General features: G+C 42.2%; 1 protein-coding gene across 9 annotated transcripts; it reads left to right on the top strand.

Annotated features, from left to right (window-relative positions):
- Window positions 1–1,293: 1,293 nt before the first annotated feature.
- Window positions 1,294–21,018, top strand: prpsap1.L (phosphoribosyl pyrophosphate synthetase-associated protein 1 L homeolog). 9 transcript variants are annotated; one of them, XM_041575475.1, is made up of 14 exons: window positions 1,351–1,452; window positions 3,689–3,752; window positions 4,119–4,274; window positions 8,221–8,324; window positions 8,479–8,531; window positions 8,619–8,685; window positions 12,504–12,676; window positions 14,971–15,086; window positions 15,168–15,223; window positions 15,533–15,678; window positions 16,407–16,445; window positions 17,099–17,169; window positions 17,271–17,417; window positions 18,212–19,642. In XM_041575475.1, the coding sequence occupies exons 3-14, from the start codon at window positions 4,254–4,256 to the stop codon at window positions 18,368–18,370; spliced, it is 1,152 nt and encodes a 383-aa protein (XP_041431409.1). In that variant the 5' UTR covers window positions 1,351–1,452; window positions 3,689–3,752; window positions 4,119–4,253; the 3' UTR covers window positions 18,371–19,642.
- The last annotated feature ends 3,637 nt before the right edge of the window (window positions 21,019–24,655 follow it).

Raw genomic sequence — 24,655 nt, 5'->3', positions numbered from 1 at the left:
CTTTTAACTTAATTGTATAATTTTTATGATGAGACATTTGAGACTATATACAGTGAAGGACTTGCCACTGCCAGAATGAATTTTACAGTCAGGTTCTAATGGGATAGATTTTGGACCCCCAGAATTAAGAATAAAAAAAAAAAGCCTGTTTAAGTGCATTGTCTGGTGTTTTGAATTCTCACATACAAATCAAACATGAGGTTGTGGAATTTACACACAATTGCTTCCTGCTGGGCTAGGGATACATTTGGGGCATGCAGATACACGCCCTGTTACAGACAAGGTGAAATGAGGATTACCTTATCTTGTTCCTGTTGTAAAGATTAGTGCAAATGCCTTCTGCGAGATAGCCTAAACTCAAAACAAGCATCTTGTATTTCTGATTATGCCTGGCCTCCCTTGTCTATAATAAAGCTTGAGAGGGGGAAGCATACGAACTCACTAGATAAAAAGTGCTCCACTTACAGATTATGTAACCTCTGCCTGTGTTTTGTGTCTGGTGCAGGTATTTACAGTATTGCTGGGGCTCCTATAGAAGGGTGTAAGCACCTGGTGGAGGCATCTGAGCATTTTCAAGGCCAGATAAAAAGAGATATGGCAATCGAGGAAGCAGACCCTGTGGCTGCAGGGGGTGGTATGAGACTGTAACAGAGTGGGATTCATAATAGGCCTTGGCATTTCAAGTACACAAAGGCCCAAACAACTCCCACAGGCCCACTAAATAGTGAATGTCTATATGGCATCTTACAGCAGTCCTTCTACCATCTTCCAGAATCCCTTATCAATATATATTCATAAAATATGTCCTATTCCCAAAGTTTAGGGGCAGGCAACCAACCACCCCTCTGCACAAAATCGTGGCGGGTGACTACTGTGGAAGCAGAGCCCCCTTAACACCATCTTTAAGAGCCCAAAAATGATTTAGTAGCTTCAAATTGTGCCACTGGCTGGTCAGGCTGACTGCAGCTTTGGATGGAAGTGTTCAGGTAATAACCCTGCCTAAAATAAATGCACACATATGCTGCTAAATTGGGATTGTTTTGATTACAACATATTTCATGATTTAGTGGGTGTGGGAGATTATCAGGAGCTGCCCTGTGGTATAATTACAAGAAGATGTGGGCGTTAATATCAGGGAGATTGTATTTGGCACTTTATAACACCAGTTCTTTAGCTTTAGGTGGGTTGTAGCATCTTTTGACCACACTGTGGTAGTTTGGGGGTCTATGTGAAATCTCTCAAGTCACAGTATCCCATGCTTTGCCACAAGTATGAGCAGCCGCCTCTTGGAGCCCGTAAGCAAGATGGTGGCCGGGGATTCAGAGAGCGGCTTTGCGCAAGTGCCTGACAGCTGAGTCACGCGCGCACCCGGGCGAGTTCACGAGAGCTGGGGGAAGTTTGCAGAGCTCTGGCCGGGCAGAATAAGAACAGGGACACAGAGAACGAGCTGCTGTACGTATTTACTCCGTCTGTTTTTCCCTCTACCCCTGTTGCACCCCACAGGGCATCATTCCCCATCATCTTTCCTTTCGATCCTCTCTGACTCCGTCCTTTTCCTGATCCTCTGCTCCTTCCTCTGGCACCGCATCCCCATTGTCCCTCTGCCTCCCCTTCTTACTTATCGGTGCTCCCCACACTTCTCTCTGTACCCGGAACCCCTACATCCTCTGTTACTGCCGGGACTGCCTGATAATTCCGTGTGTTTTCCCATACTTCTTCCCTCCCAGTTGTCTGTGCAGCCTCCCCATGATAGTGCCCCTCGGTATATATCTGCCTGCGCCACTGTCACTGGCTCCCTCTATCCCCTTCCCACTGATAATGTTTGTCCCTTTGTCATCAGCAAATCCTGCTCACCCCTAAATTCCTGCCTGCCTTAATCCCAATTGCACCTGCCCCCAAATCCATCTGCCCCAAGTCTACCCACCCAGAATGTTCCAGTTACTGAAATGCCCAGTGACTCCTGTGAGACATTCCTGAGCTACACCCCAATGCTCTGCACCTACCTGCACTGTCACTGCTCCCTTTCATCAAATCTTTCTGTCCCTGTATGACATGTCCCCAGCTCCCATATTATTCAGGCCATAGAAGACATGCCCCACTCCCAAACCTTTCAGTGCCTGCACTAAACTGTATCTCCCCAAATGTTTCAGTACCTGCAAGGCACTTCCCCTTCTCCGAACATTTCTGTCCCTGCTCCTTGCACTTGTTTTCTGACTGGCAATGCCCATCCTTTCTAACCCTGACTCCCTCTATGTTCTAGGGGTGTCAGTGCACATCTGCCTTTTTGATGTCTGCACTCTTTTTTTTGTATTTACATAACAGATGATGGAGTGCATGACAAAACAGACATCCCCCCCCCCATTATGATTGTCAATATTTATATAGTTACAAAACATGATTTATATAGTTACAAGACATGATGGCCATTGCATGCCAGTTTCTCAGCCAAGCATATTTACCCAGATGCCAACATAATGTTGTCATGGCATGTAGATTGCCATCTGGTACTTGCCATTCACCTGCTTGTGCTCCGTTTTGTTCTTGCACTATCTATTCTTGTGCTTCATCTGATGCCTGTGTTTTCATTGCTTATGCTACTTCTAGTTTTTGTGCTTTCCCTGCTTGTGCTCCATCTGGTGCCCTCACTTTGCCATCTCCTACTTCATTCCGTTCTCATGCTCCATCTGATACCTGTGCTTTCCCCTGCTTGTGCTCCATTTGGTGGCTGCACTTTCCCCTGCTTGTGCTCCATTTGGTGCCTGCACTTTCCCTTGCTGCTGCTATATGTGGTGCTTGCACTCTCCCTGCTTATGTTACATCTGGTGCCTGTGCTTTCAATGCTAGCCCTCCACCTAGTTCTTGTGCAGTCTTTTCTTGTGCTCCATTTGGTGCCTGCAGTTTTATTGCTTGTGCTCCATCTGGTGCCTGCATTTTCTCTGCTTGTGTTTCACTTCTAATGCTCCATGTGGTGCCTACACTTTTCTTCGCTCACGCTCCATCTGGTGCTTGCACTCTCCTTGTGCTCCTTCTGGTGCCTGTGGTTTCCCTGTTTGATCCCTAACTCGTTCTTATGCTGTCTTTTCTTGTGCTCCTTCTGGTGCCTGCACATTCATTTCTCACCATCAGCCTGGTTCTTGCTCTGTTTTTCCTAGTGCTCAATCTGGTACCTGCGCTTTCCCTGCTCATGTTCAATCTAGTACCTGCACTTTTCCTGCTCAAGTCTGGTGCCCGCGCTTTCCCTGGTCATGCTCAACCTGGTACTTGTGCTTTCCCTGCTCATGCTTATCTGGTACCTGCACTTTCCCTGCTAATGCTCAATCTGGTACCTGTGCTTTCCCTGCTCATGCTCAGTCAGGTACCTGCGCTTTTTATGCTCATGCTCAGTAAGGTACCTGCACTTTCCCTGCTCATGCTCAAGTCTGGTGCCTGCGCTTTCCCTGCTTGTGCTCAGTTTGGTGCCTGGGCCTTCCATACTGATGCTCAGTCAGGTACCTGCGCGGTTGCTGCATTATTGCCTGTACTTCCGTTTCCAGCTCTTCCCTGTGTCTTTCCCTTTTCAGCAGTGCCTGTGTTTTGACTTGCTTTTCCCAGTTGGGTGACTTGCACCCCACACTTATTTAAGATTCCCATTTTCCCCACTCCCACTGTACTTTTTGGTGGCTGCAATTCCATGTTCTTCTTTTTTCAGTGTTCTAAATACCACCTTCTCTTGAAGCCCTTGTCTTTGAGATTTGCTTCTTCTTTGCTATCAGGTTAGCTCTTTTTCTCATTTTACCAATGTATGTCCCAATGTTCCCCCCTCACCTCTTGTCTTCTCATGATAACAGAAGGTGCATTCTTTCCACACTCACACTCTGAGTTCCCTGCAGGTACAGTGACACTGAATACAGCATGTTCCACTCCTGCACTATCCTGCAACTGATATCTCCGTAGAGAAAGATGAACCTCTACTCTTTCCGTTTTCAGCAGTTTGGTGCCACTTTGAACTTGAAGGCTTTGTGCTGGCAGTTAATTAATGAGTGTACCAATTAATGTTCCTCTGCAGGGCTCTGGAGTCAGGAAAGTAGGGTTTGGCTGTTGCTACATTTTTTATGGAGCCACTTAATATTTATTTATAGATGGAATACATGACTTCCGAAACATGATACCCTCTTCAGTGGGTGATAAGGAATTGGAAGGAGCTGCAGTTGGGCTGATGATGCGGGGGGTCTGATGATATACACTTTCACCCACCTGAGTCTTCTCCCTAACCCATGCCTGTTGGCATGATGATGGTAAACTATGCTCATGCTTAATGCCGGCTTTAACTGGAAAAGTAGGCAGACTGCATGTCCTTCACAAACCCTTTTTACGGGGCATACATTGCCTTATAAACAAGATTTTATTTTTCAAAACAGGGCGGATATACAGGCACCAGCTAAGCTTTAGGGTGTGTATTGCCCATCCCCTGGTAACTTGTAACCTTGTTTTACTAACAACCTTTATGCTCTGTATGTTTTCCTATTGCTTCCTATAGATGTTACAGTATGAGGGTGTTATCCATTATATGCCCCAAGCAACTGTTTTCTCTGTATTTGTTGCTCTAACATAGACAACAGTGTATGAAATAATTAAGATGAGGCTTGTATTGCCACAGATTTTTTGGGGGCTGGCTACAGAGATCCCTAGTTTAAGCATTTTACTGGGCCTAGCGGTGCCTTAAAGGGACTTATGGGCATGGCTTATCATTTGTACCTGTTTGGTTTAGCACATGTTCTGTTTCATATGTATTGTACTAGGAAGGAAAGGTATTTGTTAAAGGGATACTGTCATGGGGAAAAAAAAAATGTTTCAAAATGAATCAGTTAATAGTGCTGCTCCAGCAGAATTCTGCACTGAAATCCATTTCTCAAAAGAGCAAACAGATTTTTTTATATTCAGTTTTGAAATCTGACATGGGGCTAGACATTTTGTCAATTTCCAAGGTGCCCCTGGTCATGTCACTAGTAACTGATTCATTTTGAAAAAATTTTTTTTTCCCATGACAGTATCCCTTTAAGCACAAAAAAATGGAACATACCCTTATGGCAGTAGCCATAGTAAACTGATTTTTGATTGGGCTCGAAGATAGTGGGAAACTGTCATTGATTGGTGGGAATATTTTGTTTGTGGAAGAAGCATTGTACCGTTTTGATGAAGGAGTAGAGAAGGCCATTGTGAAACTTCAACTTCCTCCTCTGATGCTGTTTCTATTAGCCATTCTATGGTCTGAAATTAGCCTCATAGATGGCAATGTTTATGGAAGTGTGTGAATAAGAGGATTAGTGAGTTTCCCTTTCTAGTTATGCAGCATAAATCTCCCGGATTAAAGGAGTTTAAGTGGAAAAGAGGAGACAAGAATCTTGCCTTTCATAGAAAGTTGAGAATGGGGCCTGCTGGAGGGAGAAAGGTTTGCAGAAGACAAGTTGAAGAGACTATCTCTCATAAGGCTGCTGTTCCGGGCTAGTACCCCAGCTGTATATTCATTTTGATAGTTCTGTCACACAATTGTTACTGGGGCTTCGTCCTTTAATGGATAAGAAAAGCAAATGGCAGAATATCAACGTTTGTATAATACAGTGAATTTTAACATAGTATCCTGTGGTAATCTGACATTATTTTATTTCATTCAAATTTTCCTGCCGATAGATGGATGTGGAAGTGAAGTAGTTAAAGGATGTTGTCACATGTTGATATCATTGAGGCTTCTTTACACACTTGCAGAAGAGATTTATTTAGTATAAGTTGTTTTTCAATTGGCGTGGTCCTGTTTGCTTTAGATCCCGAGGATGCAAAAGCAGGCAAACTGGCTGGTTATCTTGGTACTGTGTATATTATTATTATTATTGCCAAGGACCTGCCATCTTACCCATTTCTCTTAGGGTAAGGCCACACTGGGCGTTTTGGGGATATTTGGTCGCCTGGCGACTAATCGCCTTGTCTTTGCGGCCACCAATCTCCCCAATCGCCTTCCTTCTCTCGTGAGGCAACTTCGGGTGACTTCGGAAAACAAACCGCCGCGTGTGATTAGCGCTAGCGTTTTTTTTTTTTCATTTTAGAGGGCACAGAGTGAGAGGAGGCGTTTGGGGAGATTGGTCGCCGCAAAGACGAGGTGATTAGTTGCCACGCTACCAAATCTCCCCAAAACGCCCAGTGTGGTCTTACCCTAAAGAGTGTCCTTAACATACCCATATACCCAGACCTTTAGTGCTCCGTTTGTACAGGCATTGGACTTATTATCCAGAATGTTTGGGACCTGGGGTTTTCCAGATAACGAATCTTTCCATAATTTGGATCATCATACCTTAAATCTACTAGAAAATCTTGTAAACATTAAATAAACCCTATAGGCTGGTTTTCTATGTATATGTACACATTTTTTCTATGAGTTGAAAATAGTTAAAGCCATGGCCTTCTAAATGTACTGTCTTATTTACTCTGCTTTAGTTGTGTTCATGATTATAAAAGACTTGCGGCACAAGGGTGCTTGGGGATCATGGCAACCAACATGCCAACAGAGGGACGTTTCCAATTTGACTGAAGGTAACAGGCAGTGTCTCGGGCGCTCCTGCAGGTTAGATGGGCGTATCATAGAGTAGATGTCTGCATTCTGGAGCAATACCTGCCTTGGGCAGAAGCATCATCCATAGAAAGCTCCTTTTTCTGTTAAGGCAATTGGGAAACAGCTGCCTGTCGGACTACATGTTGATCACAAGTGCACCTGCGTCATGCACGGCAAGCCATTCATTTTTTCATAAACTTGTTTTGGAAGCACTGCGGTCTTGTTTGCTTTGGTTAATACTCCCTTTCTTTTTGCTGCTCTTAAGACCTCGCTGTGCCGCAGTAGTGTAAACATTAGAATGGCCTTGTCTTACACATAGTCACTGAATTGTGCTGTGTTCCAAAACATGTGTGGAATCTGTGTCATAACCATGAGCGGACTGCTGTTTGTGACAGGGAGGAAGAACCTTGTGGCACGGGCACTACACTAGTTTATTCATCCTGGGCCGTGTTAGGCAGCAGCAGGAACATACAGGCCCCTGTGTACTTGATAGTCATTCCTTATGGAGGCGACTGGAGTGAGCAGCTTATTTATTATTATTTTTCCCCCATGACCAGATCTTGTGATGGTTGAAAACATTGCCTTATTGACTCTAAAACGATTCCTGGGATTTGTGGCCTATATAATAAATACAGTCAGGGTCGCCATCTGGGGGGAGACAGGGTACAGTTGTGCTGGGCTGGAGAAATCCACTTCGGGAGGGTGCCTGGCCACGTAGTTTACTCCAATTGCGTAATTAAGTTGAAACTTATTCAATTTATGTAACTTCTGCAAAAACTGCCACACCATGTCTAGAAACTTAACCTAACTTACATGTAAGTTGTGTATTGGATGCACTGTTCTGGTTTGAAGAATCAAAACACATATAATTGGCTGATATTGGCTTTCATCGCTCATTCCAAGAGTTGTTGTAAGCCGTGCACCTGCAGTTCAGGCTCCAACTATGGGGCCTCTTTGAAATTCTATTGCCTGGGGGGCTTTTGAGACTGAAACATCAAAGTACTGACTTTCTGACCCTTTTTATAGTTGACACATACTGCTTCTTGGCAGTCAACCTATTATGACTCACCATTGGAACTGGTGCACTCCAATACCTCCTTCATTTGATGCCTGTCACTTATGATAGTGATGTGCTGTGACCTAGCACTGCCGGCTTCTGGCCCCTAAATTTATAGACCTGCGTCCGCCCCGCAGTGACGTCACAAAAAGGGCCGGGGTGGGTCTATAAATAGAGGGGGAACGGCGGGCCTAGTGCGGATTGGGAGGGGTCGGTGCGGATTGAGAATTACTTGACCCGCACACCACTAGCTTATGATATCTTATTATTTTCATCCTGTTTTAAGCATGTGGCAGTTTCCCTTGCAACTAAGGATGCTATATAGACTGATAAATTGCTTTATCTAGTCTTTCCATATTTCACTAAATGTTTCCTTTGCTCTACCCCAATCAGTCTCTTCGCTGTATCCTGTCATATAACCTTTTGCTGTCTGTTGGCTTTATGTTACCTGATTTGCTGCTTGTCTAATGTAAGCACCTTGCTGTTGCTGATCAGTCATTAGTGTATTTCAGACTTCTTCGTGATGCCAAGACGGATGCTAATGCCTCACAAGTCTGTTTTCTCTTACTCCCGCCCCCCAAAGTGGCTGAATGGTGGCCACAACATGAACTCAGCCAGGTGTGGATACCGTGTCTTCTCCGCCAACTCCAGCGAGGCCTGCATGGAACTGGCCAAAAAAATTACAGAGTAAGTCTCAAGATGGAAATCTCTCACTAGTTTTTTTTTAACTATGAAGAGAGAATGTGTTTTCTGATTGGCTGTACCATCATGTTGCTGAACAACAACTCCCACTATTGGGTATGAGATGAGCATTTGATACAGGTTTGTCTTTTGTTTTTAGGCGCTTGGGAGCACAGTTGGGGAAAGCAGTTGTATACCAGGAAAGTAATGGAGGTAAGATTTGTACTTTTTCTCCTCCAATTCTACCCCCCTTTACTCTGCTCTTTCATTCCAAAGCTCTTTTTCTGTTAACTGTCACAGAAACCAGAGTAGAAATCAAGGAATCAGTCCGAGGGCACAATATCTTCATTATACAGACAATTCCAAGGTAAGCTGCTGTTTACTGTATCCAGATAGCCGTTATTGTGAAATGCAAATGTAGCCTTTTCCTGCACAAATGTCAGCGTTTTAAGTCTTGTATTGTTTTTGTTATATTCTAGCATGCCATCATTGTAATCTGTAGGTAAGCAGATTGGACAGTATGGCAGCTTCTATTCTAATAAATATATAAAGGAAAGATTCAACCCTGTGCACAAAGGCTTTTGCCAAAATGAGGGTAGCACTCACAGAACGTATCCCAAGGAATTGCTCCTGAGTGTACCGGCTTGCCACTGTATATACTGGTTCTATGAGCAGTGTTTGCATCACTGATTGGGTGGTATAGCCCCACATTTGCTGAAAGACTGATCCATATAACCACAGAAGAAGAGAAGCAGAACGCGCACTAGCTGTAAGCCTCACCCCAGGCATCAACAGCTGCCGGGGCCTGTGGATTAGACGCAGCATTATCTTGAGAGCTGCACGTCTCTACAGCCCAGACTCAAGGTCACAGTGATTCAGTGACAGGTGTGCCATGATTTTGTCACTCCATTTCTGGGGTGTCCTGTTCAGGCCTGTGTTGATTGGGCTTACACTATACAACTTGCCTTTTATCTGCCAGTAGTCGCATACTGTCTGCATGTGCACAGCCAAATCCTGTTGATCCGTTGCCTTGACAAATGGCCCAAACAGGGTCTCTTGTGTCCCAAAATATGTAGTGTTAATGTTAAACCAGTCATTTGCAGCAAAAAAAACTGCTGTGGCTTGTTCTCTTTTCATATTATGATGGTACTACAAAGGCAAAGAACAGCTGCAACTCCTGTAACTGCTGCCCAACCTGCTCTGAGAAAAAGGGCACCAGTGGATGGGAATCTGCTAAAACGATTCTTCAAGGTGCCCATCTGGTCTGGCAGTCAGGTTAAAAAGCTCCAACTACCAAAACAGCACCCATTGAACAGACATAGCAGGAATTTAATTTCCCCTCTATTTGTCCGAGCTAGAATCTACCCCTCCTTCCCTTTGCCAGAGTTATTTAAAGGAATCCGTGCTCCCAGAGATTGCCTGCAATCAGAAAAGGGGCCTTTAACCCTGTTTCTAGGTATGAGCTATGTTTATCATTCCATGCAATGTGACTTGTACAAATAATTCATTTGGGTCATTTTACATGTGCTTTTATTTTGTTATGACCTATCCTGTCTGTCGTCAATGAATCTGTGTCGCTAACAACCATTTAGCAGTGATAATGGCAGAATAAAGAATTGTTGGAAAAAACTGGTGCAGGGACTGATGTGATAACTGTGAACCATAACAGTACTATGTAAAAAAAATAAGAAGAATTCCGGTAAGAAACTGACCCCTTCATCTGCTCTGGTGGCTGACCTGCCCTGCTGATGATGTCACAAAAGGGGTGGGGCAGACGCGAGACTATAAAACAGGAAGTCGGCAGTCTAAGTTCGCGGGCAGGCAGAAGAGGAGCAGCATGTTTGGCCCGAACCTGCCCAGCAGTCCCAGATATCACTACGCTACAAGTACTAACACTGCAGTATTGTTGAATCTGATGGTTGGTGGTGGTTGCCCATTAGTGGTCTAATAAGCGGTAAATGATTATTAGCTTATTAGTACCTCGAATGGGACCCCATGCTGTTTAGAATGGATAGACATTAATCTACCCATCTAATTTTTTTCCTACAGTAGAAAATAGTACATTGAGTAAGGCAGAGGGTGAGGGTAAGTAATAAAGGCCGCTGCTAGTAAGATTAGATGCTGCTTATAGATACATTTGTAATTTTCTTGCTTGAAATACCATCATGTTTATACCCTACTGCTAATGATGCTTGTGCCACAATTCTAATGCCAACAGTCTCCATTCTGCCTTGCTTTAATGACTTTTTGCTTCTCCTGTATCACACTCATACCTCACATTGGCACACAGATGCCAGTTGCATTTGTTGTGTTACCTTGACACAATGCCCTCTGCTGATTTCTGTGTATCGCTTACGTGGGAAACTATTCTAAGTCAATGCATGTAAATAATCTCCCAAGTGTGGGGTTTTCCTATGGATGGCATTGCGGGAGGAGGGTGTGGGGGGGGTGCATCTGTTGGCTTTCGCAATAGAATGATAAATAGTCGGTTTTAAAGGCTCCCTGAAAGGAATGGGTTGAGTTTAATGGATGCTCCTGCAATGTTTAGCTGTGCTATACATGCCAGGGATTAGCAGGGCTATATTAATAAAGTGACATTAACAAGATCGGTCAGACAATCCCACTTGTGGCAGCAGGACACGTGGGGGTGAGAGAGGTTAGGAGCTATTCCATGCATATTGGATACTCTGTAGCAGCAACTCTGTCTTCATCAGCTAAAGGGCACATCATTTGTGGCTTAGTAGCTGTGACAAGGATCCTGTTTCATTATATGGGATCCAAATATAATAGAAAAACGTCACCTTTCCTTGAGGCATGAGTGAATCCATGTTCTTCCTCTGTCGTGCCTTCCTTCCAGCTTCTAGCTAGTATTGCTTTGCAGCCCTACAGCCAGGGGAGATAAGAAAAGGCAATGGGTTACTGTAATCATAAGCATTGGTTTTCTTCCATAAAGTTATTTTATAACATTCTTGATATTAAAAAAGTTCTGTGTTTATTTCTTCTCTTGAGTAAACAAATTCCTCTATACTGCAGTTCCGGACTACCGATTTATGTTTGTGTTTGATTTACATGGCTGGGAGGAAGCGGATAGGTGCAGAAAAGTGCCTACAATATAATAAAGTCATTCTGAGTTTGTACATTTACTTTTATTAGTGATAGTAGTGGCCTGTGGCTGACAGGCCTAGTAGTGGGAATTATACGAGGTACTTCTCATTCCAGCATGCTTTCCAAGGAATTCCCTTGGAGCTAAATGTTGACAATTTGTCATTGCAGCTGTTCTCTCCAAAAACAAATCTCAATGGCAAACTTGCCCACAAAATACACATTTAAAGCACCAGTTAAAACTGATTTCTCCACCAAGTCTTTCAGATTTGGTAAACGATTGCCTTTGGCAGACCTTTCCTCGCTGAAATTTGGAGGTTTTCCATTGGCTAACCTTGATATGGAACGTGCTGGGATTGCAGCTTTAGGAAACACAGCAGGGCTTATGTACTAATAGTGCACACATTTTGCCTTTAAGCACAGACCTTTCAGTTTCTGGGCCTCCACCCACAACCCTTATTTATTGTGACCTCGCATTCTGGACATATAGCTGCCATTTCTGGCACCAGGAATGAATTTTTTCCTCCTGTGAAGTTGGCAGCTGGCCTGGAGAGTGAGTTTTGTTTGCCTTCCGCTGGATCAACACTGTGTGTTTAGTAAAGGTTAAACTTGATGGATTTGTGTCTCTGGCAAGCTGTGCTGAATTAAGTTCACCTTCTGCCCTACATACCGACAGCACTTTTATCCAGGAATTCCTTAAAGGACAAGAGTAATAATATCCTAAGCACTGGGAATGGAAACCTGTTTTACCTAGAATTCCTTTAATGAACAAAAGGTCTCTAGACAGAATGCCCTGAATGAGGAAGTTCTCTACCCAGAATACCCTAAGAAATAAGGCACAGGTCAGGTGGGGAAATGCAGCCTTTCCAATAACACTGGCAGCACAGGCCTGGTTGTATTATGGCATAGCAGAGTGCAGTTTTTCCGTATCTGCCAGTGCAAGCTAACAGCTGGAAATAATTGTGGTAGTGCCAGCAGTAGGGGGATATGGTAAAAGTGCTTTGTTTATAAAAGCTTATGTGTAACAGAACCTATTTAACCAATATATTAGAAATAAAATGCATATGATGATTTTCTACGCAGAGATGTCAACACTGCAGTAATGGAGCTTCTGATCATGGCATACGCTCTGAAGACTTCCTGTGCCAACAACATTATCGGAGTGATCCCATATTTCCCGTACAGCAAGCAGAGCAAGATGCGCAAGCGGGGCTCTATTGTGTGCAAGCTGCTTGCTTCAATGATGTCTGACGCAGGTAAGCTCCGTCTCTCCTGTCTTACATTATGTGCCTGGCTCTAATGGGGACTGCATGAATACTGTATGACTGCTGACTAGAGACACACACACAGCACATTCTAATAACAATACAGATCTTCACTCACTGACAGTCACAGGACACACAATAAAGCTGCTTAGAATACACCTGTCATCAGCAGAAAAGTCAGTTCATGGTCTAACTTCACCTGGCAATATAAGTCCGGTTGTTTTTTTTTTATCTGCTTGATTGTAATTGTGCAAGTGGCAGCAGCTACTGTATACTGCTTGAATGAATCGGAAAAGTCCTGCATAACGTCATTAGTAATACGGGTTCCAGTTGACTTCTGCACAAGTTTGAGGGCTGTGGGCGGGCTGAACTTAAGCCTGCATCCACCATGCCCATGACCTCCTAGTGCCCCACTTCTGTCGGTTGTGCTCCTTTATATATATTCATGCGCTAGTGTGCCCTACCCCCTTTCGTTATGTCAGGGTGCAGGTTTATAAATAGGAATGCACGGAGGGTTAGGGTGAGGGGGGTCAGATGCGTGTTGATATTTTCTCAAAGCGTACATCACTAGTAGCTGCATCTCATTGATATACAGAGAAGGAACGCTCTGGGCACATAATAAGCTATACTTCATATTGTAATGTCTAAAGGGAAACAACATAGCACCACCTTCTATATGTATAAATACAAATATACAGAGAAGGAATGTTCTGGGCACGCAATAAGCTATACCCTCATACTGTACTGTCTAAAGGGAAACAATATGACACCTCCCTCTACACTGCCGGCCCTGAGAACTGCTGGGTTTGTTTCACATTATTGTGGTAAGTTGGGTTATTTATTGGAAGTGGAACAGTCAGTTTGAATTTACATGAAACGTACAAAAAAAAAAAACGAGAATATACAGGGGGTCTAAAAATGTGACCAAAACTGATCTGATGCAACAACTAATGTAAACCACTGCAAATAACCTATACTACTGTACATAAGCGACAGACGCTAGCTACTTGCAGTGTTCCCACTGTAGATAGTCACAGAGATTTATGTTGTTGAGCAGAGTTTAGCAGAATCATTGAGACTGACAGTTTACCCATGCAACCTCTCCCTAGCTAACCTTTTGGAACACTTCAAATATGTTACTCTGCAAGCTCCTGCCCTTAGGTGTGTAACCTTATGATACATTTTGCATAGTAGTGTGTCAGCTTCTGCTGCATATTTCTATCTTAAAGGAATAGTTCAGTGTGAAAATAAAAACTGGGTAAATAGATAGGCTGTGCAAAATAAAAAATGTTTCTAATATAGTTAGTTAGCCAAAAATGTAATGTATAAAGGCTGGAGTGAACAGATGTCTAATAAAACAGCCAGAATTCAACTTCCTGCTTTTCAGCTCTATAACTCTGAGTTAGTCAGTGACTATAAGGGGGGCCACATGGTACATTTCTGTTCAGTGAGTTTGCAATTGATCCTCAGCATTCAGCTGCAACAGATTCAAAAGCAACAGATATGACCCATGTGGCCCCCCCTCAAGTCTCTGATTGGTTACTGTCTGGTAGCCAGGGTAACCAGTCAGTGTAAACCAAGAGAGCTGAAGTAGTGTTCTGACTGACATGTTACACATCAAATCACTCCAGCCTTTATACATTACATTTTTGGTTAACTAACTATATTAGAAATATTTTTTATTTTGCACAGCCTGTCTATTTACCCAGTTTTTATTTTTACACTGAACTATTCCTTTAACCAACAGGTATTACTGTAACATAATATAAGACTGACTGTTTTGATTAAAATAATGTCCAGAATAAAGGCTGCTCCATGTGGTGTTCAGTACTGCCCAAACTGGATAACCAAAAGCTGTTGGGATTCTAGGAATTAACAACTACTAGACATACCTAATATATCTGAAATTGTTACTGGTTTAAAGATCAGATTAGCAGTGACCAGACACGGGCCTGCTTGGGCGGCTGACTGGGCCACTCCAGGCCTGTTTAGGAGCTGGGCCAAAACTTTATATGGGTATTCGCAAGATATCTGGTTGGCGAGCCGTTTGGGCAGTGTATGTGTTTTTTCCCAACAGGTTCCTATAGGCCTCCAATTGAGGCAAATATCCACTCTTTTTGTGTATGGCCCTATGCAGACTGTGTGCCTTTTCAGGCATATTGCCATTGACCACCCCTTGTCTGTGGCTAACCATACAGTTCTCATCCTGTAATTACCAGGGTAATTTGGGAGATTTCAGGATCACGGGTTAATAAAAACTGAGCATGTGAATTCTCACACTGTAGGGCTTACGCATATAATTACTATGGATCTGCACCAAAAAGAGATACAGGGCTTCTTCAATTTCCCAGTGGACAACCTGCGAGCCTCCCCCTTTCTACTACAGTACATCCAGGAAGAGGTAAGGAACCAGCCTTGGCATATATCATGGGATCAATGTGTTGGACAATCAAGCGTTTATACCCATCATCTTTTTTTCCAGATCCAAAACTACAAAAATGCAGTTATAGTTGCCAAGTCGCCCGATGCAGCTAAAAGGTACCAAAAAACTTAATGGGTTGTTATTCACCAGCATGACTTTTACTTGCCTGCCTTATAGTATAGCTTTGGTCCAAGTAGCCAATTGAACACTATGGGCCTCACAGTGCAGACCTATAAACGTGGCTCATGTTTGGTTATAGGTTGATCTGACCCATGTATCCATATACTTTGGGTTAAGGGAGTACCAAATGAACATGTATCTTTCTGTAACAATTTCTGGTTGCCAAGGGCATCTGTCAACTGGGATCTAAATTTGAGTGCTCATTGTAATGCCTGAATGTGCCTTTATGCTTGCTCTGACCACAGGGCACAGTCTTATGCAGAACGGCTGCGCGTGGGCCTTGCTGTCATACACGGGGAGCCACAATGTGGAGAGCACGATATGTTAGATGGACGCCATTCTCCACCCACTGTGAAGAACAATACAGTGCACAAAGGACTGGAGATTCCCTGTAAGTTTACATTGCTAAACCAACTTATATGGAAATCGTGTCCTCAAATAGGTGATACTTCTAGTGTAAAAGCTGGAGACTCCAGTAGCTGGCTGCCTCCCTCTGACCAATTGTACATGCAGTAAAAATTACCATATAAACCAGTTAAAACCAACTGATTGGATTGTGGGTGATTTAGACATGGGAATCCATTTAATTGAATTGCACATGAAGTGTAAGGATTGGGCACCACAGTCATTCCCAAGCCTGCTGATGGCACGCCAAGCTCCCCTATAGGATGCATTGGCCAATCAATTTGATTTTAAGCTCCGTGTGGCTTTCTTCCTCTTGTATGAGAGTGGAGAGCCAGATAGAATGAATACATGGTAACGCCTGTATGAGTTGTGTAGTAAGGGTTGGTGGGGAGGAAGGGTTAAATGGGGAAGCTCTTGAGAGGCAGTCAGTGAGTAGTAGAAGAGAGGCTAAGTGCAATAGGTAGGTAGGTAGTTTGTTTGTAGTCCTGGATATTAAGATTGAAACATATGATTGGCCGGTGCTGGTTGTTGGCTGTCTGTATCCATTCACACTGCTGTACAACTGAGCACTATTGCTTTAATCCTGTCTTTTACATGACACCATTAGGGTTCCTAATCACTAATTGTCCATACTGTTTGTGGGAAGGGGGTTAAAGCTGGTGAGAGTCCTGTCTGAAGCTTTTGCTTACACGCTTCCTGTGTTTTTGACATTAGGCAAGCACCAGTCTCCGTTTCCAGGCATTGAACTGCCAAGTATGGAAAGGTTTTTTTTTTTTGTTATGCTCTTATATATTCTGTATATATATGTGTGGGTGTGATGCCTAGTGTGTGCCTTACTGGTGTGGATCGAGGGTGTGCAACTAAACCCAATATTAACCCAATACACATACCCCTGTGTGCCACAGTAGCATTTAGGAGAGTAAAGATGGTCTTTTACAGAGGCAGGGCCGCATACTGCACCTATTATAAAGTAAGATTCTGAATATACACGATCAAATCTCTTGCCATTTTGTTTCCTGAATGTAAACACCATCTAACATCTATCTGATTGGAAAGCCAAGAATCTCATCAGGAATATAAACTGTTTGTTTCCCAATGCAGGGTGATGCTATGAATAAACATCAGTACTGAAAAACAAGAACCCTAATCATCACATAGTTTCAGGTCCAGACAGGCATTAGTTGTTTTTTGGGGATATAGGGTCATATATTGAAGTTTAAATGGATCTGCTGCTGAATCTCAGTGTTGCTGAAGATTGTAGGTTATAGGTGATATTGGGCAGTGCCTCTAGTACACACAATTCCAAGGCATGTGAAGCTGGTGGTGTTACTAACCCAGGGTTATGGCTTGTTGAGTTGTTAAGAGCTAAGGTCGCCATGATAAATCGTGTCTCTCTTTTCTACCAGTGTTGATGCCCAAGGAGAAGCCACCCATCAGCTTGGTTGGAGATGTACATGGAAAAATTGCCATCATTGTGGTAAGATGGGCATAAAGGCTCCCTGTATGGCTTGCATCTGCTCTGGCTCTTCCCTGCACAGCAAGGTGTCTCTTTGTTAATGGGATCATTTTTGATTTCAGGATGACATCATCGATGAGGTAGACAGTTTTGTGGCGGCAGCAGACATTCTGAAAGAACGAGGAGCCTTTAAGGTCTATGTGATGGCGACTCATGGGATCCTATCCTCTGATGCCCCGCGCCTGTTAGAACTTTCAGCTATAGATGAGGTCAGATATTTGCTCAACATTAATCTCTATGTACATTTGCTTCTAATCATTTGCCTTTAGAAACTTCCATTTTTCACATTCTTTCTTCTGTCCCCATTTACCTTAAAGGAACAGTTCAGTGTAAATATAAAAACTGGGTAAACAGATAAGCTGTGCAAAATAAAAAATATTCCCCCCCCCAGTCACTGATTGGTTGCTGCCTGGTAACCAATCAGTGGAAACCAAGAGAGCTGCAAAGCAGGAAGTAGTGTTCTGGCGGTTATGTTAGACATCCAGTTACACTAAGCTTTATAGATTACATTTTTGGCTAACTAACTATATTAGAAACATGTTTTATTTTGCACAGCCTATCTATTTACCCAGCTTTTAGTTTTACGCTGAACAATTCCTTTATTGGCTAAACAGTGATCTGTTTTTATAGAAATATTATTTGGAATTTTCTATTTATGATTATACATGCAAGTCGAGGTCTCCATACTGCTTCTCTTTGCTAAGGTACCCTGGAAATTCCGTGTAGCAAAACATCTAGCTTCTAGCACCTCTAATTAAGATAAAAAGGCAGTAATGTGGCAGAAATGAAATTTACAGAGAGGTAATGCTCTAGAAATACAATAAGCTATGCCCTTATACTGTAATGTCCAAAACGGCAACTTCCACCCATATTTACAAATATACAGAGAAGGAATATTCTTGACTCTAAAAAGATGTACTCTCAAATTGTACTGTCTAAAGGAAACAATATGACACCACACACTATGCTTTTTTATTCTGATGCTCGCCTCTTGCCTCCCCAGGTGGTAGTGACCAACACAATACCACATGAGCTCCAGAAGCAACAGTGTTCCAAAATCAGAACAGTGGACATAAGTATGATCCTCTCCGAGGCCATTCGGCGGATCCACAATGGAGAGTCTATGTCCTACCTCTTCCGAAACATTGCACTGGATGACTGAGCGTGCTGCTCTCCTCAGAGCGCCACGCAGGCACGTGAACTAGTTGGGCCGGAGTTTAGCAGTGCACCAGCCTCAGTGTACCACGATGTTTGAAGTTTTTACACTATGGCAAAATGCCACATTCTGGAAGGCGAATGCGGAGCATGATTTGGCAACCCGTCTGCAGGGCGGAAAGTGAATTGCAACTGTCTGGGTTGGATTTTTAACAGTTGGAAGCATGAGCTGCAATGATTCCCTTTGTATTAGCTGGAGTATGTGTGGATGGGCTAACCCCTGTCATGTCAGAGGTACAGTGGTTAGGCTTGTGGCAGTCAATGCTGTTCTCAGTGTCACAGAATAGGAGATGCACAGAATACATAACATCTGTACACGCAGCACATGTAAGCTGTGTCATGCATGTGCTGGCATGCTCATTCCCATATGTACTGTACATACTGCTAAACACGCAATCATGGAGAAACAGGCACATTCAAACTCTTCGGGGTGCACTACACATGATGTTATGCACATACTGGATTTGCGTGTCTTTGTCCATATGTGAAGCAGACACACAAAGCTATTTTCGGGTTTCTTTTTTTATTTGAAAATATATGTATGTAGGGATATACATATTCATGTCTGCTCGTTGCATGCACATACATAAAAATCTTATGTATAATGCATATATGCTGTACACACGCAGCTGCAAAGTGGTCTGCATTTTACAGCATTTATGTAAAGTGGGCCACTAAGCATTCAGAGCTTGGATATTATACTCATGTCCTTCCTTTTGAGCCGTCCCAACGGAAAGCTCCAGTTTCATATCCTTTGCTTTTAAGCTTTCCCATATGGTCAGACCAACATTCTGCACAAATGACACTGTGACAGCAGCCATCTTTAATGCTGGAAACTTTGGCAATAACTTATAGAAACTTTGCTCCTTGCAGCTTCTTTAAACTAAAACCCTTAACCACAGTTTAAGGTTGATTTTGTTTTTCCCATGTTTCCCTCGTGTGGCATTGGGAGTAAGTTGCTCTCTCTGTGCCAGGGGGATCTACGGTTCCTTCCTCTGCAAATATCGCTTCCAAACAGCACTGTGATTATGTTGTTTACTCGAATTGGCAGACGATTGAAGATCCCGAGAGGATGTCTGATTTATGCAAACGTTCCTTTTCTATTGGTTTTATTACTATAAGGATGCTTTGTTTTCCTGGTCTCAGATGTTGTATTCAGAGTTGTTTATTTTTAATTACAAGTTGAAGAAAAGGAAGAAAAAAAAAACATCTGAGCATCTTTTGTGGTCTCCTTATTACTGGTTACATGACAGCAAAGGCCGCTGCTTGCCATCTCAATGGGGGTGGTCACTGTATCCCATTAAATATGTAGCCTGGGATGATGTGTATGCCTCAAGCATCTCTGTGCTTATGGTTAAAGGTTTGTCCTAATCACTTTCCTACAGATCCCAACAAGGAAGGGACAGCTTTGCTAGTAGGGTTGCCCGCACACCCTTTTGAAACTAGCATGTATCAGATTCACATGCAGCATGGCTCATTCTGCGATTAATTCATATTTTTATAGTTAATACTTATTATAGACATACATCCAGAGCCTTGTATACATATTCCAGGCTGCTAATGAAATTCGCCATGCCGTCTCGATCATCTGATAAGGTTAGGTTTCTTAGATACAAGTGTAGATCGCTTATTTCAGACACGTGCCAAAGATTATAGTAAACATATGCATTTATACCCGCATAATATAAAAACACTTTCAAACGAAAGCAGAAAATGTTATCTTATCCTTGCATATCTTATCCTTGCATATGTCCCAGGCTCTAAGCCAAGAGATTCTATGTTCAGTTCTGTTTACAGGCACTCAGCACAAACAAAATCTATGCACTCACTGAAAGGAAAACAACCCTTACCCAAATTAACCTCCTAATCGCTAATTCACTTGATCTACGCACCATCTACTTTTAATCCATAAAACTGATCACAAAGTAACAATGATTGCTGGTGGGATCAATGAGACCCCAACAATTTGTAACTGCTTAAAAGGGGTGTAAAACCAAAAAAAAATGTTTGCCTAATGAAAAGAATTGTAATTCTAAGCACTTTTCCCCATATACATTCATGACCTATGTTCCTGGATTCAAAGTTACGTGCAAACATAATTGCTACCCATAGCAGTATCTGTCACTGCCTTTTTGTTTTCTGCCCTGCTGGTTCTGACTTTTTAAAAACGTTGTAGAAGAACTTGCCAGTTGATTAAGAGACCTAAGAAAATGCATTCAAAGCTGCAGCGTCATGCAGATACTGCTTTCAATTACATGTACAATTAGCTTTAAAAACATTGGAAATGTGTAGATAACAGATTGCTTGCACTGAAGGTTACTTAGCATTATATTTTCATTAATTTGGCAATTTTAGGATGGGTTTACATCCCCTTTAAACTGCAATTCCAGAGCTGTATAATAAAATGTTGCATATTTTTTTAAAAAAACTAAAACCATCTGAAATGGGCTTACAGTATCATTATCTTCATCCACAGAATAAAGGTGAAATTGGGGATTTTTGACCAGCATGAGTAAATCTGGCCTCTCCAGTCGCTGAATTATCCCTCTGCTAAGTGTTATAGACCTTAAAGGGGACCCGTTACCCAAAAAAAAATTCAAAATCCTATTTTTTCACATTAGTCAAGCAAAATGAACTTTAATTACACAATATAAATTATTTGAATCTTGTTTCCATGAGTCTGGGAATTCATAATTATAGCAAGCAGGCAGCAGCCATTTTGTGGACACTGTTATTAAGACAAGCCTTGTATCATCTCAGAATCTTGTTTGTGCACCAGAATGGGGGACCTGATGTCCATCCCCATGCCCTGGTTACACAATTAAATGGGGAAGAGAACGGGGAATGTGGGGAGAGAAGTGACATCTGGAAGTGCTGAATGGAAAGTGAAAGTAATTGTCTGCTCCGCCTCTATGACTAAGGCAGAGAGGAGGGGCAGACAATATTTGAATATTTGAATGCTTTAATAAAAAACATAAATTGGATTTCATGTTTCATTTGAAAATGACTTTTTTTTTATACATATTTTTGTGTCTGGATGACAGCTCGACTTTAAAGGGGTTGTTCACCTTTAAATTGTTTTAGTATGATCTAGAGCAGGGGTCCCCAACCTTTTTTACTCGTGAGCCACATTTAAATGTAAAAAGAGTTGGAGAGCAACACAAGCATGAAAAAATCCATGAGGATGTCAAATAAGAGCTTTGATTGGCTGTTTGGTAGCCCCTATATGCACTGGTAGCCTACAGGAGGCTCTGTTTGGCAGTACATATGGTTTTTATACAACCAAAACTTGCCTCCAAGCCTGGAATTCAAAAATAAGCACCTGCTTTGAGGCCACTGGGAGCAACATCCAAGGGGTTGGTGAGCAACATGTTGCTCGCTAGCTACTGGTTGGGGACCACTGATCTAGAGTGATATGCTGAGACATTTTGCAGTTGGTTTTCATTTTTTGTGTTTTTTTGAGCTATTTAGCTTTTTATTCAGCCGCTCTCCAGTTTGCAATTTCAGCAATCTGGTAGCCAGGGTCCAAATTACCCTAGCAACCATGCCGTGATTTGAATTTTAGACTGGAATATGAATAGGAGAGGGCCTGAATAGAAAGATGAGCAATAAAAAGTAGCAATAGCAATACATTTGTAGCCTTACAGAGCATTTGTTTTTTAAATGGGGTAAGTGACCTCCCCCCCATTTGAAAGCTGGAAAAAGTCAGAATAAAAAGGCAAAAATTCAGAAAGGCCAATTGAAAAGTTGCTTAGAATTAGTCATTCTATTACGTACTAAAAGTTAATGTAAAGGTGAACCACCCCTTTTGGGGGCTTGCTAAGAGTTTGTTGTATAACAATGTGGCAGGACTGCAGGCTGCCGATTCCTGTAGTAAAATCTGTAATGTAAACAAGCCTTGAAAGTAGAAACTACAGCTAAATAAATGCTGGCCCTATTTTTAAAAATAGTTTTGCAGCATCCACAAATGTATATTAAGTCTTCATCAGTAGCCCACACAGGCTCTCAGCACCTGGGGAAATACGGTTTCTCGTTTCAGCTTTTCTCCTTCCCAATGGATTCTTCTCAAAGAGACACAAGAGTCAAGAATAACCTCTGAAATATAACCTTATAAACTGTGCTTAGTGATGCCAGCAGCTATTATCTGTCACTTGTTTTTATCAGGCCCCACACAGAACTGAAGTATTTATTATATAATAAAAAATGTGCAGGTATAGGTTTTATTATCCAAAATGCTTGGGGTTTTCCAGAAAAGGAATTTTTCTATGATTTGGATTTTCATATCTTCCTAGTCTACAAAAAAGTTTAAGCATTACATAAAATTACAATTATTATAATTAAAGGGTAAGTAAAGTCTAAAATAAGGCTAAACATGAACTTACTGCACCACAAGCCTAATAAAACAAATGATTTATGCTTTCAAAGTTGGCCACAGGGGGTCGCCATCTTGTAAAGCTGGCCATAGATGTAAAGATTTTTAAAAGATCCAATCGTTATCGCGAGACCACGATTATCTCGAAATGATTGTTTAAATGTACGATGTGTCCATCAACTAAAAAGAACATTTCAGGCGATATTGCCAGCAAAACTGAAGGGTAGCTGCCTGCTTGGCCCAGCAAATGTAGATTGCACTGGGACCGATAAAGATTTTTTAACCTGGCCAAACAATTTTCTGACAGATGTCGGACGAAAAATTGTAAAATGTAAAATTGTTCGAATCCTACTAAGTTCACGATAATTTGACGAATTGTTCGGACTTCGCTAAAATCGGTCGCTCAGCAAGAAAAATCTTTGCGTCTATGGGGACCATTATTTTGTTAAACATCTTTGCAAGACCAAGACTGGGCACATGCTCAGTGTAATCTGGGCTGTTTAGGGATCGTCATAAATTATCAAAACAGCACAAGTCAATATTATCTACCAGAAGCCAACACAGCAAGACTGATTAATAATCAGAATATACAGACTGCACTGGGTCCTGTGTTGTCATGTAATCTAATGTGGATTTTATAGTTTTTGTATTGTTTAATACAAACTTTCCCCAACTCTGCAGAACCAGTGGCTGCAGCAAAATAATCCTCCAAATAGAATCCCAGTTTATCTGTTTGAATCTGGCTCCATGATCTTTGTCCCTGCAGCTGGAGTTAGAAACAGTAAAGGGGATGTAGTCAAAAATAAATCCAATACAAATCTCTACACAGTCGCCAATTGCTCTACAGGGAAACAAACAAAGCTGCTTTGGCTGGGAAGTAAGGCGGGGGCTCCCCCTGCTGTTCATAAGTATGATTGTTTCCCTGCACAACATTTAGGGTACCGTCTGACAATTCCTATCCACAGCAGCAAATGAAGGGAGAATTTCACTGCATGCAGTCAGGTTTCTTATAAAAATGGTACACGTCTTTTAATTGAAGTATATTGGAGATAGATTTCTTTTTCATAAAATAAAGTAAAAATGGGATATTATTTTATGCCTTTACTTGCCCTTTAAGTATGGATTCATGCAGCTTAGTTCCCATTAATTACAAAATACTGTTTTATTAATACAAAGGAAATCCTTACAAAAAAATAGAATTATTTGCTTAAAATTGACTCTGGATGATTGCTTTCTGCTCATTGATGTGGCCTGCATAGATCTGATCACATGCAGCACAAAGTGGTCATATCGGGCAACGATCCGTTTGGAAGCCTCACAAAATGAACAGATGGCCACCTTTAGCGATGAATTTACTTTGAAATCCCTAAGCTCCCCATAGACGCGACGATTCTTCTTGCCGAACGACCGATTTTAGGGAAGCCCGACCAATCCTTCTAAATTATCGTGCGGTTAGTGGGATTCGAACGATCGTACATCTTACGATTTTTCGTCCAACATCTGTCAGGAAATTGATCGGCCAGGTCAAAAAATCTTTGTCGGCCCCAGTGCAATCTACCTATGTTTGCAGGGCCAAGCAAGCAGCTCCCCTTTGTTTTCCTGGCAAATTGGTCTTTTTAGTTGTTGGTAAATTCGTACGATCGTTCTGAGAAGATCGTGGTCTTGCGATTAGGATCTGATCTGTTAAAAATCTCAACATCTATGGTAACTTACAAAGTCTCACTAGCCACAAGGGAAGAGAGAAAGGAGGCAGCACTGCGGGGGAATATCCTTATGTAGATCAGGAAATAATTGAAATATTCACATGCTGTGTGCAATCAGGGGCAGAGATATCAGTTGTGATTGTTGCCTCTGCAGGGA

This window comes from Xenopus laevis, chromosome 9_10L, assembly GCF_017654675.1.
Source record: "Xenopus laevis strain J_2021 chromosome 9_10L, Xenopus_laevis_v10.1, whole genome shotgun sequence".
NCBI classification, from domain to species: domain Eukaryota; kingdom Metazoa; phylum Chordata; class Amphibia; order Anura; family Pipidae; genus Xenopus; species Xenopus laevis.
Note: the sequence above shows the minus strand (reverse complement) of the source record. Positions and strands in the feature narration are given on the sequence as shown.